The sequence below is a fragment of the Lynx rufus genome, unplaced genomic scaffold, assembly GCF_022079265.1.
Source record: "Lynx rufus isolate CCGP_SWC_20201006 ecotype Redwood Valley unplaced genomic scaffold, mLynRuf1.p SCAF_53, whole genome shotgun sequence".
Taxonomy (NCBI): Eukaryota; Metazoa; Chordata; class Mammalia; order Carnivora; family Felidae; genus Lynx; species Lynx rufus.
Genome location: NW_025814871.1, coordinates 877,603 through 890,405, shown reverse-complemented (window position 1 = coordinate 890,405; position 12,803 = coordinate 877,603). Strand labels below are relative to the sequence as shown.

The 12,803-nt window shown below is 57.8% G+C and overlaps 1 protein-coding gene across 1 annotated transcript; it reads left to right on the top strand.

The window, feature by feature from the left end:
* Window positions 1–3,171: 3,171 nt before the first annotated feature.
* BSG (basigin (Ok blood group)) lies at window positions 3,172–12,803 on the top strand. Its single transcript, XM_047100834.1, has 8 exons — window positions 3,172–3,287; window positions 9,635–9,791; window positions 10,531–10,613; window positions 10,740–10,876; window positions 10,953–11,229; window positions 11,792–11,816; window positions 11,977–12,038; window positions 12,142–12,803. The coding sequence occupies exons 1-7, from the start codon at window positions 3,221–3,223 to the stop codon at window positions 12,035–12,037; spliced, it is 807 nt and encodes a 268-aa protein (XP_046956790.1). The 5' UTR covers window positions 3,172–3,220; the 3' UTR covers window position 12,038; window positions 12,142–12,803.

Sequence of the window (12,803 nt, the reverse complement as noted above, 5' to 3'; positions counted from 1 at the left end):
GGGGCTGCTTCCTTGCCTTTCTGTCTGAGGAAGACGTCCAGATCCGGAACCTGGGACCGTCCCAGTGAGGGTGCAGGCCTAGAGGCCAGGGGTGGGGGCGCGGAGTGAGGAGGGTACCCTGTGTCCCTGCTCTCACACACAGGTGGGTTGGACACGAGGTCACAGAAGGGACCAGTGCAAATGAGGGAAATGACAGTGGGTGATGAAGCGGGGCTGCTTTTGAGCAGATCAGATATAGAACAGATACATTTTAGCATAAGTCTACCCCAGATACTGCATGGGATAGACTAATACTTTTAAAATCACTCTTTTTTTTTTTTTTTAATCTGAAATTCAAATGTACCTGGGTGTCCTGCCTTTCTATTTGCTAAATCTGACAATGGAGTGGCCCTAGAAGGCTTCTCCTGCCCCAGGTGGGGCCAGGACTGAGCAGCAAAGGGATCCATCTGACCAGTGGGAGGAGACAGGGAAGACTTTCCAGAGAGGGAACCAGAAAACTGGGCCTTGGAGAGGACACAGCTTGGTTTTATAAACAAAAGCAAAGACTGCCTGGTGGCCCTAATATTTCCCACGAGATCTGTCCTCAGCCCAGCCCAGGGAGGGCAGGAAAGGGGGCCGTGGAATTCTATCCAGGCCAGAGGGACTTTGAAGCCAGCTGGCTGCTTTCCGCCCCATTCCGCACGTAGCCCTTGAGCCCCGACACTGCCTCCTCCCCACTCCCGACCGGCTGTTCTCAGACTTGCAGCTCACCTCCCGCGGCTGCTGCCTCTCTGAACAGCACAGCCTTCAAGAAGCGGCTCCAATCTAGAGCAGCCCTCCCTTTACCCACAAGGGGCAGAAAAGTCTCCCTGCTTCCCTTTCAGGTGCTTTGGCTGCTCCAATGATTAACGGATGTAAAACAGATGAGCAGGAGAAAAACAAGCAGAAGAAGTTTAGTAACACATGTACTGAACGGGAGACAGTCGCGAAAACCGACTGACACTCAGAAGCACGGAAGCCATCACCTTCAGAGAAAGCCAAAGATGACGCTGGGGGTGGGGAGTGTGTTATGGGAGGTGACCCGGAACCGCACAGTAGACAGGGGCAAGGCTGCAGCACATTCAACTCCTGCCTCCCCTCCTTACAGGTTTCTGAAGCGACACACCCTTACACAGGGACTTTCCCTTGTGAATGTAAATGTTTCTTGCAAAAGGGTAGCTGCTGCTCGACTTTTCAGAGCATCTCAGGTATCTGCAGCTCTTAAATATCCAGTTGAAAACAATCAGGATGCACAGGAGGGACGCGGTGCCTCACCTGGCTGTGACCGGCACTCCCTGATGGCTCACGATGGCCGGCGTCTCCTCATGGACTCGTTGTCCATTTGTAGGTCTTCTTTGGAGAAGCGTTGTATTCAGACCCTTCATCCATTTTTTTTTTTGATACTGATTTTTGAGAGAGAGAGAGAGAGAGAGAGAGAGAGAGAGAGAGAGAAGAGAGAGACAGAGTGTAAGCAGGGGAGGGGCAGAGAGAGGGGGGACAGAGGGTCTGAAGCAGACTCAGTGCTGATAGCATCAAGCCCAACGCAGGGCTCAAACCCATGAACCACGAGATCGTGACCTGAGCGGAAGTCAGATGCTCAACCACCTGAGCCACCCAGGCGCCCCTATTTGTACTTGTTTTAAATTGAATTGTAAGTGTTCTTTATATTGGATGTGAGTCTCTTATCAGATCTATGATTTCCCAGTGTTTTCTCCCATACTGTGGGTTGATTTTTCACTTCCTTCTTGGTGTTCTTTGAAACACAAAGTTTTTAATTTTGATGAAATCCTATTTATCTATTTTCTTATTGTTGCTCAGGCTTTTCGTGTCACAAGTAAGAAACTACTGCCTAACCCAAGATCATGAACAATAGACTACCTGTTTTGTTTTGTTTTGTTTTTTGAAATTATTTTGTCATTTAACAAGGTATTTGCTGTGGGGGCGCCCGGCTGGCTCAGTCAGAAGAGCATACGACTCTTGATCTCAGGGTCATGAGCTCAAGCCCCGTGTTAGGCGTGGAGATTACTTAAAAATAAAATCTTAAAAAAATAGGGGCACCTGGGTGGCTCAGTCTCAGTTAAGCCCCCGACTCTTGGTTTTGGCTCAGGTCATGATTTGTGAGTTCAAGCCCCACACCGGGCTCTGCACTGACAGCTCAGAGCCTGCTTGGGATTCTCTCTCTCCCTCTCTCTGCCCCTCCTCTGCTAGTGCTCTCTCTCTCTCGCTCTCTCTCTCTCAAAATAAGTAAATAAATTTAAAAAGTTTTTAACGTTTATTTATTTTTTTGGGGGGACAAAGAGAGACAAAGCATGAACAGGGGAGGGGCAGAGAGAGAGGGAGACACAGAATCGGAAACAGGCTCCAGGCTCTGAGCCATCAGCCCAGAGCCTGATGCGGGGCTCGAACTCACGGACCGCGAGATCGTGACCTGGCTGAAGTCGGACGCTTAACCGACTGCGCCACCCAGGCGCCAAAAAGTTTTTAATAAATAATCTCAAAAAATTAAAGAAGTATCTGTTGTAAAGCATGGGGAACCTCAGGATGGGTTTTCCAGACAAAATACAGGACAGCCAGTTAGTGTGAATTTCAGATAAACAGCGAATGTTCTTGCACAGCCACGTCCATATGTTGCACGGGATACTTACATTTAGAAATTACTGGCTCTCCACCTGAAATCTACACTTAACTGCCATCCAGGTATTTCTATTTGCTAAATCTGGCAGCCCACCCCAGCCCAAGGCACACATCCCACCTGTTCACAGGGATCCCCACCGCCTCCCTTAACGCTTTGTTTCTTTTCCGTATTGTGGTAAGATGCACAGAACATAAAGCGAGTATTTTAACCTCTACAGAGCACGCACTTATCTGTTCTGTCATCACACTGCGAGAGGCTGAGGAAACAGAGGCGGGGCCCAGCCCAGCCCTCGCAGGCCCCGCCCCCGTTTCCTAGCAACGCAACCACGCCCCTAGCCCGTGGGGGCGTGGCCGCCAGGGTCACGTGGCACGGCTGCAGGCGCCCGCTCGGGCCGACGCGTGCGTATGTGCGTCCGCGCGCATGCGCAGGGGGCGGCTGGCGTGCCGTGCGCGCCCCCGCCCCGCCCCGCCCCGCGACGTTGCCCTGCGCGCGCGCGCCCGGCCCCTCCCGGTTCTTATAGTGCCGCGGGCGGCGGTTGGTGGCGGGGACGGCACGGACGGGGGCGACATGGCGGTGCGGCAGCTCGTGGTCCTGGCGCTGGCGCTGCTGAGCGCCGAGGGCGGCTCGGGAGCAGGTGAGGGTCCTGCCCGGCGCGGGTGGAGGCTCAGCCGCGGCAGCGGGGGCCCGCCAGGCGGCCCTGCAGGTGGAGTCCCTAAACCCCGGCGGCCGGGGAACGCGAGGGGTCCGAGGGCTGGCCTGACCCCTGGGTGAGGGGAACTGGGATGGGGTCTGGAGGCGGAGCCCCGCCCTTCCGCCGTCCCCGCGTCCGGCGGCGGAGGCCCGGGCCGGAGTCCAGGAGCGGCCCCCTCTCAACCGGCGGGGTCCCCGCCCGCGGCGTGCCAGTGCCACCGCGGGGTGCATTGGCGCGGCCCCGGGATCCCGCGAGCCCTGGCAAGCCTGTGCGGCCTGGAGCGGTGGCCGCCTCCACAGGCCCTCACGTGGACGCTGGAACCAAGGACTGAGGAATGCCCGCCCCTGAAGCCGGTGGGCTGTCTGGCACAGGAAGGGATTGTCATTCTTCCCAGGATTTAGGTCCCATGTCTGGCTCTGGGTAGGCACCTGCCCCCTGGTGTTTGCCCAAACCCTGAAACCTCCGGCAGGAAGCCAGCACGCTCTGCTTCCTTTGGTTTTGTCTGATTCCAGGCCACAGAATGAGGTGGCAGCTGGTCCACCCTCCTCCTTTAACAGGAGTGGAAACTGAGGCCCAGGGCGGGAGGGGACGTGTTCCAAGGTCACCGTGAGGTCGCTTTGGCAGCCCAGTTCTGGGCAGGATGTGTTGAGAGGGTGTTTTTAACGGAGTCACGAACAGCACTTATTTCTGGGAGGTCTGCACCGTGTAGAGGACGCTCAGGGGAAAATGGATCAAAGCGTATTTTTCAGGGGAAAGCGGGACAGGCTCTCTTTTGCCTGATAGAAATTTTCTTCCTTGATCGAGACATCCCGTTTTGTTCTGGGTTAAAGATTTATAGTGATGGGCATGTAGGGAACAAAGTGCAGAGAAGGGTCTGGGGAGGCAGGAGTGCAGGGTCACAGTGTCTGCTGGGGGTGGGGGGCAGGAGGAGCTGCCTCTTGTGGGAGCTTCACCCACTTACTCCTGACCCACTTCAGGAGCTCAATTGGCCTCTTTCCTCTTCCTTATGATCAGAACGGCCGTTCATTGAACGCCTCTGGGCAAGGGCCTTGGCGCCTGGCGTGCACATGGCTCACTGCCCGCCAGCGGGTCCCTGGCCGCTGGAGCCCTTCAGGAATAGCTCTCCCTGGTGGGAGGTGGCCACGGACGGCCCCGGGGACGGCGGCGGGGGGGGGGGGGGGGTGGTAAGGAAGTCTCTGCGCTTGCTCCTCCCGTCAGGGGGAAGCCCTGGGTTAGCGCCTTTTCACCTGTTTCCTGGGACCAGGCACCAGAGCTGTAGCTGGAAGCCCTGGGTCTCGCGTAGGGTGTGTGTGCTGGGGAGTCTAGGTGTGTCTGTGCCGTGTCTGAATCCACCTGGGACCTTTTTACTTTGTCACCTTTCCCGGGGACCCTCACAAATACCATGCGTCCCTTTTGTGCTGGGACGTGTGAATTAGTGACCGTGTTCACCTCTCGTGGCTGGGTCAGCTAGCTCCCCAGAAACTTGTTTCAGGAGCTCTGCCAGGGCGACCCCTGCTCTCCCTGGGACTGTCCAGGGCCCCGCTGTCCTGGTGCACCAGGTTGGGAGGGCACACATGGGCACCAGGTTGCTAGCTGGGTCCTGCGGGCTGGTGATTTGGCCCGAGCCTCAGGTGAAGGGAGCAGGAGCGGCCTCCTGGCCAGATGGAGGGGAGGGGAGGGTGGAGAGGCCCAGAACCCACGCCTGGCATCCCAGAAATGTTCTCTTGCTCCTCCTACCTGAGTAGAGCTGCTGAGTTGGGTGGGGAGGAGGGTGGGTGCCGGGAGCCTCAGTCTCATCCCCAGCTCGTGGGCTGTTTCCCATAAGGCCTGCCTGGCCCTGTGCCCTGCCCAGCAGCCTGAGGTCAGGGAGGAGGGGTGGCTGTTTTTAGATGAAGGTGACTTTACTTGAGAACGTGGGTCACAGTCACATGGCCAAAATGGGGGGGGGGGGGGTCAAATGTTCTCCCTTGTTCCTCCTTCCTGTCCCTGTGGCCCTTAGTGTCCCTGTGAATTCCGCGGGTGCCCTCCCCCCTCAATCTGCTGGGCCAGGTGGGGCGTGTCTCAGTTCCCTGCTGTGTGCCACCCTCAGGTCAGGGCAGGGGTGTCAGCCTGTGGTTCCTCAGACAAGGGAGGAGGGAGGCAGGGTGGGGGAAGCTGTGCCCCGGCCCTCACTGCTCCCGCTGGTGGAAGTGGCCCTCAGGCCTGTGGCCTTTGGGCGACTTCTTTCTCTCCCAGGGAGGCAGGGCGCGGCTGGGTAAGATCGGACTGACCTTTCTAGCAGCCTCTGGGTGAGGGGACAAGGGCACAGACGCGAGGCTAGGAGGAGAGCATTCTCTGGCTTCACTTCCTGCCCTGACTCACCCTCCCGGCTCTGCACCGGCTGTTGGGTTTTGCAATCTTGGGAAATCTTGACTCCTGAGAAATGTGGGTTGCCGGGAGGTGCTCCTTCTGAAGAGACAGCACAGCCACAGAGGGCTCAGGGCAGCCACAGAGCCCCAGCTTCACCCTTCTGCCTGCTTGGGATTGTGCCTGTTTTGAGTCCTGCGAATGGGCTTTGGGCCACCCCAGGGGCAGGCATGAAGGTCCACCTTGCCCCAGAGCAGTAGCCCGCGCCCTCCGATACGGACTTGAAGCCGTGAGTGTGTGCACGCACGTGTCCCTATGTGTGCTTTGGGTGTGTGTCTGCACACACGTGTATACGTCTGTACTCACGTGTCGTGTGTATGTGTCTGAACCCATGTGTCCACGCGTGCATACACGTGCTGTGTGTGCACGCCCGTGACCACCCCCGTGTGTGTGCACGCGTGCGCGTGTGTGTGGTGCTGTGTGCGTGTGCTGCATGTGCGTGCACGCGCCAAGGGTGAGTAGTGCCTAGGGCAGCAGAGAGGAGCCTCCCTGCAGCTCCTGTCTGGCTGCTGCTGAGCTGTCTGCCTCCTCCCCTGCCCGTCTAGAGTCCTGGGACCTTGTGTCCTGCCCTCCACTGGCCTCAGGTCCTGCCTCTTCCACACACAGAGGCCACCGCTCCCCAGACTGGAAGTGCCTGCCTGTGGCCAGTCCGTAGCAGGACAGGGGAGGGGAGGATTCAGTGACCTCTCTCCAGTAAAGCTCGCCTGCTGCCCTTCGGGTCAGGTTAAATTTTCTTAATGACCGACCCGGTCTCTGGACGAGAGAGCCTGCTTCTTGTCGCTGCTTACTTCACACTGTGGCTTTTTAAATACAGTCTCACATTCTGATTTTTCACCCAGTTTTGTGCTGTAGGCGTCTCCCTGCAGACTGGATGGAAAAGAAGCTTATTGGGGCGCCTGGGTGGCTCAGTCGGTTGAGCGTCCGACTTCAGCTCAGGTCACGATCTCGCAGTCCATGAGTTCGAGCCCCGCGTCAGGCTCTGTGCTGACAGCTCAGAGCCTGTCTCTCAAAAATGAATGATAAATGTAAAAAATATTTTTTTAATGTTATCTTCAACACTGTGGGGTGGTGTTGTTGTTTTTGCATTACCTTTGATTTTTAAATATATTCCAATAAAATAGTATTTACAGGGGCGCCTGGGTGGCTCAGTCGGTTAAGCGGCCGACTTCAGCTCAGGTCACGATCTCGCGGTCCGTGAGTTCGAGCCCCGCGTCAGGCTCTGGGCTGATGGCTCGGAGCCTGGAGCCTGCTTCCGATTCTGTGTCTCCCTCTCTCTCTGCCCCTCCCCCGTTCATGCTCTGTCTCTCTCTGTCTCAAAAATAAATAAACGTAAAAAAAAAAAAAATTAAAAAAAGAAAAGAAGCTTATTGCCAATAGCCCCGGGATGGATCTCTGTGCCCAAATCATCTGGGCGTGGTCTTCTAGAAGGGACGCCTCTGGGGCATATGTCACCGGGGAGGCGAGCTGGGGACAATGTGGAATTCCAGGATGATGGCACCAGAGCGTCCCTGTGACACCTGCTCTGAGCCCCGGGATGGGGCTCTGACGTGCACAAGGATGGGTCTGCTGCTTCACCGATGCCCAGTGTCTGGTGTGGAGGGAGGTGGGGGGGGTCCTCCTGGTTCATTCTCATAGCTCCGTGCCCCTCACCTTCGACCCTGGGTCCCCTTGAGCGCCTGACAGTCTCTCTCCCTGAACTCTGGTCCCTGGAGGGCAGCCCTCCCTGGCTCAAGCCTCCTTGCCTCAGCAGGCTTCTTACCGTCTGGTTCTAAGTGATTTTTTTTTTTTTTTAATGTTTTTATTATTTATTTTTAAGACAGAGTGTGAGTGGGGGAGGGGCAGAGAGAGGAAGACACAGAATCGGAAGCGGGCTCCAGGCTCTGAGCTGTCAGCACAGAGCCCGACGCGGGGCTCGAACTCACGGACCGTGAGATCGTGACCTGAGCTGAAGTCGGACGCCTAACCGACTGAGCCACCCAGGCGCCCTGGTTCTAAGTGATTTTTGATTCCTAAAGAGAACATCTCAAGCCAGTGGGGAGGTTTGCATAGTTGGAAATTGAACAGAAGGGCCAGGCCCTGGGAGTCCACCAGCAGTGCCTTGGTTGTCCCTACAGAGAGGCTTAGTGGCGAGTGGGGGTGCGCTCTTGGCCTTCCGGAAGAAGGTGCCGTTCAGGACGGGGCAGCTGGAGCCAGCAGGCCCTGCCCCGGTGGGAGGTCCCCACCGCGGATGGCCCTGCCTTGATGGGAGGAGGGGTGGGTTCCGCAGGGGCCTCCAGGGAACGGTGGCTGGGACTGTGCTAGATTCACTTGTTTATTTATTTGTTTGTTTATTTTTGAGAGAGTATGTGAGCAGGGGAGGGGCAGAGGGAGAAGGACTTTTTTTTTTTTTTTTTTTTTTTTATGTTTATTTTGAGAGAGAGAAAATCCCAAGCAGGTTCTGCTCTGCCAGCACAGAGCCCGACATGGGGCTCGAACTCCTCTGAGCTGTGCAAGTATGACCTCAGGCAAAATCAGAAGTCAGATGCTTACCTGACCGAATCACCCAGGTACCCCCCGGTAGATTTATCTTTTTTTTTCTTTTAATTTTTTTTTTCTTAATGTTTTCTTATTCTGAGAGTGAGAGCATGAGCAGGGGAGGGGCAGAAAGAGGGAAAGAGAGAATCCCAAGTAGGCTCTGTGTTGTCAGCGCAGACTCCTGTGTGGTGTTTCATTTCCCCAACTGTGAGACCTAAGCTGAAATCAAAAGTCAGAGGCTTAACTGACTGAGCCACCCAGGCGCCCTTAGATTTATCTTTTTTTTTTTTTAACATTTTTTTTTTTTTTTTAACATTTACTCATTATTGAGAGACAGACACAGGATGTGAGCAGGGCAGGGGTAGAGAGAGAGGGAGACACAGAATCTGAAGCAAGTTCCAGGCTCCAGGCTGTCAGCACAGAGCCCGACGCGGGGCTCGAACTCACAGACCGCGAGATCATGACCTGAGTCGAAGTCAGTCGCCCAACCGATGGAGCCACCCAGGTACCCCAGATTTATCTTTTAAAAGAGGAATTTCGGAGGTGCCCGGGGGGGCTCAGTCAGTTAAGAGTCCGACTCTTGGTTTCAGGTCATGATCTCGCGGTGTGTGAGTTCAAGCCCTGCATCAGGCTCCGTGCTGACGGTGTGGAGCCTGCTTGGGATTCTCTCTCTCTCTCTCTCTCTCTCTCTCTCTCTCTCTCTGCCCCTCCCCCACTCACTCTGTCTCTCTCTCAAAAATAAATAAATAAAACTTAAAAAAAATTAGAAAATAAAAAAAAGAGTCCAACTTCAGCTCAGGTCATGATCTCACAGCTCGTGAGTTCGAGCCCCGCGTCGGGCTCTGCGCTGACAGCTCGGAGCCTGGAGCCTGCTTCTCATTCTGTGTCTCCCTCTCTCTCTGCCCCTCCCCCACTCACAGTCTGTCTGTCTTTCTCAAAAATAAATAAACATTAAAAAAACCTTTTTTAATACAAAAGGAATTTCAGGTCTGTGCTGGGCTGGACCCAGCAGTCCATGTCTTGGCCAGGTTCTGGGGCCCAGGGTGGTTACTGGCTTTTGTTTCCAACACCTGAGGCCCAGCTGGTTAGAATGTTTCCCGACAGAACCTTCATCAAGCCCTCTTCTCTGCAGCAGTAGCTCTGCAGACCCCAGGCTCCTTTAACTCCACAGAAGGTGTCCTTCCGGAAGGAGCCAGGTGTGATTCAGGACTCCTCTCCTCTGGGCCGGCTCAGGACAGTGTGGATGGCCTGGGGTGTCCGGGCCATTGCACGCTTGCCACAGGGACAAGTGGGCAGGTGGTTCAGGGTCCTGGGTTTGGGTCCTTTCTTTCCCTGACCTTTTGCCAATGTTCTCTCCCGTGGCCACCTAGGGAGCGGGATCTGGACATCTGTAGATGATGCTGGCTCCAAAACACGCCTTACCTGTGCCTTGAACCACAGCACCACTGAGATCGTCGGCCACCGCTGGGTGAAGGCGGGCAAGGTGCTGAAGGAAGACGCGCTGCCCGACCTGAAGACAGAGTATGAGTGAGTGGGGCCTGCCTCAGGGCCCGCAGACACACCGGGCCCCATCCCAGCCTGCAGGCGTCACCCCCAGGCCCCTTCCTGCCCCTGCTCCCACACCGTGTTGCTGCTCACGGCCTCTCTGGTCAATCAGAACTGGGGTTGTAGTCGGCGGGCCTGCTTTGGACAGACGTTAGACACAAGCTCTGCTCAGATCCCTCAGCGCGAGAAGCCCAGGCTTCTGGGGTCTGGGATGGCCGAGGCCTGGCATCCATCGAGGGTCCCCTGGCTGCTGAATGTAAGGCTGGACTCCAAGACCCTTCCCTTCTTTCTCCGGGGTGCCGGCTGAGGAGGGCAGGCAGAGCTGGGGTCTCCCAGCCCGGAATCCCCAAGCACCTGGCTCCCTGCGGTCTTGGGGCCTCTGTGCCACCCTGCTCTGAAGCCTGGTCTTAGTCGATGCCTGAGCCAGCTCCAGAACCAGAGTCCGGTTTCAGGGGTGACTGGGCACAGGGGCTCATCGATGCAGGCACCGGGTCAGTCACTGGGGGGGACCGGTTCCATCTGCCACCCATGCCTCCTCGTCTCTCCCTGATGGGAAGCGGGCAGCCTGTGCCCTCGTGCCCTGCAGGGACTCCCGAGTGTGGCCTTGCTCTGGCCCCCGGTGGGAGTCCCCTGCGGCTCGCAGAGGTTCGAACTTCACCGAGGACAGGAGTGTGTCCGTCCCCACCACGAGCCCCGCTCATTGCTGCGCGTCTGTTTGCAGGGTGGACCTGGATGACCGCTCTGGTGAGTACTGGTGCGTCTTCCTCCCAGAGCAAGCAGGCAAGACCAGCATCGAGGTGAAGGGTGAGCTCTGGGGGCCCTCGGCGGCATCTGGGGCGGGGGCGGGGGCCAGAAGGACCCCCAGAGAGGGACAGCTCCTCCTCCAGGGTCATGGGCTCAGGCTCCTGCTTTGCTCGGTTACCCCTGTAGGGCTCCCCAACATCAAGGCCGTGAAAAAGTCCGAGCACGCCACCGAGAGGGAGTCGGTCGTGCTAGGCTGCAAGTCTGACTCCTTCCCCCCGGTCAGCGACTGGGTGTGGTACAAGATGGAAAGCTCTGGTGACCAGGTGAGGCCCACGCCTGCCGGGGGAAGAGCTGGCCTCCGCCCCGGCCCCGGCCCCTACAAAGTCCGCCCACCCCCAGGTCATCAGCAACAGCTCCCAGAACAAATTCTTCGTGGTGTCCTCGGAGACGAAGACGGAGCTGCACATCTTGAGCCTGGACCTGGAGACGGACCCCGGCAGGTACGCCTGCAACGGCACCAACTCGGAGGGCACCAGCCAGGCCGTTGTCACGCTGCGCGTGCGAAACCGCTTTGCCGCCCTCTGGCCGTTCCTGGGCATCGTGGCCGAGGTGCTGGTGCTGGTCACTGTGATCTTCATCTATGAGAAGCGACGGAAGCCGGACGAGGTCCTGGACGGTGAGCCCACAGGCCCTTTGCTCGCTGTGCAGGGGGGTGGGGGGTGGGGGCAGGCCACTGTCCGGGAGTGCGGGACAGAGGAGGGCGCTGTGGGGTCAAACGGGTCCCCAGCTGGAGGTCTGCTCGCCTGTTGCCTGGTCTGCCCCGCTGTCCTCCCTCACTCGGCTGCAGGTGGGTGACCTCCGAGGGGAGTGGCTGTCCTCTTGGCTGCTCTGCCCCTGCCCATGGCGGCTGCTGAGGGCCCAAGGGTTGTAGGCACCAAGCATGCTCTTGACTTTGCACGTGACGGAGCTCAGGAAACCTGAGCTTGGCCCCTGCCTGGCTCCTGCGGGCTGAGTTCGTGGGGAGCGGGCAGGGCTCCCAGGCACCCCTTGGGCCATGACCCCAGACAGCTCGTTTTGAGGATGCACGTGCTGGCAGCCGGGCCGGTTGCCTGCACTTAACAGTCAGGGAAACTGAGGGCAGGGCCCAGCAGGACCGGTGCCAGCCCACGAGGGGCCTTGTCCCGGGACACTTCCTGATGGCCTGTCCTCTCTCTACATGTGGCCGCGCGTCTGCACAGATGAGGACACCGGCTCCGCTCCTCTGTAAGTCGTGGCCTTGCTGGGCTAGCAGGCAGGCAGTGTTCCCCGGGCAGGGCCTGGAGGGGCTGCTGGCCTGGATAGCCTGCACCCTGCACGTGGTGGGTGGGAGCAGGGACACCGTTGTGTCTTCCCGAGCGTCCGTCAGCCCTCTGTCCCTCCCCAGGAAGAGCAGCGGGCACATCAACGACAAAGGCAAGAACGTTCGCCAGAGGAACGCCAACTGAGGTGAGGAGGGGCGGGGGGGGAGGGGAGGGAGGACTACCCCTCCCCCACCCCACCCCCCCCAGCTTCGGGCTGCTGTCTGAGCGTCTGTCCTGCCCCCACACAGGCCTCCAGCCTCTGTCCGGAGCAGCTCAGTGTCTGCTGTTCGCAGAGTCCACGTTCTTTCCTCTTAAAGGAGACCCGCCCCACGAAAGCAGACCACACTGTGGGTCAGCTCACGTTTCTTTCCTTTTTAAAACTAAACTAGGGTTTTGTACGTGTAGAATTCCATTCTTTAGGAGTTTTGGTTTTCCTTTTTAAATATTTTGTGAGCGCCTTGAGGAAGCCATGAGCTTCCTGTGAGATTACTGGTGCCCTCTGCCCATCCCCTCGCTGTCCTCCCCCCCCACACACACACACGCAGACACCTGTCCCTCCCGTCCCCCCCGCCCATCCCCTCGGCATCCCACCCCGTCTTGGGGGTCATGAAGGGCAGACTGGCCTTCTTGCGGGGCTCTACCTCCTGAGGCTGCTGGGCCTCGTTGGGACCCTTTGCAGAAAGTCACGGGTTGTGCGGTGGGAGCATATCGTGCCTGCCTGTCTGTCTGAGGTCTGTGCTGCCGGGTCGCCTCCAGTCTGTGTTGTGTGTTGGGACAGCTCGAGGCAGGCAGGGCCCCCGACATCCCCGCCTGGCTGTGGAGGAGTGGTGTGGCGGCCGTCCCGCCAGAGCTGCGTCCTGACCTGCCCGCCACCTGCCTGCTCCCCAATAAAGGCTGACCCGTGTCCGTC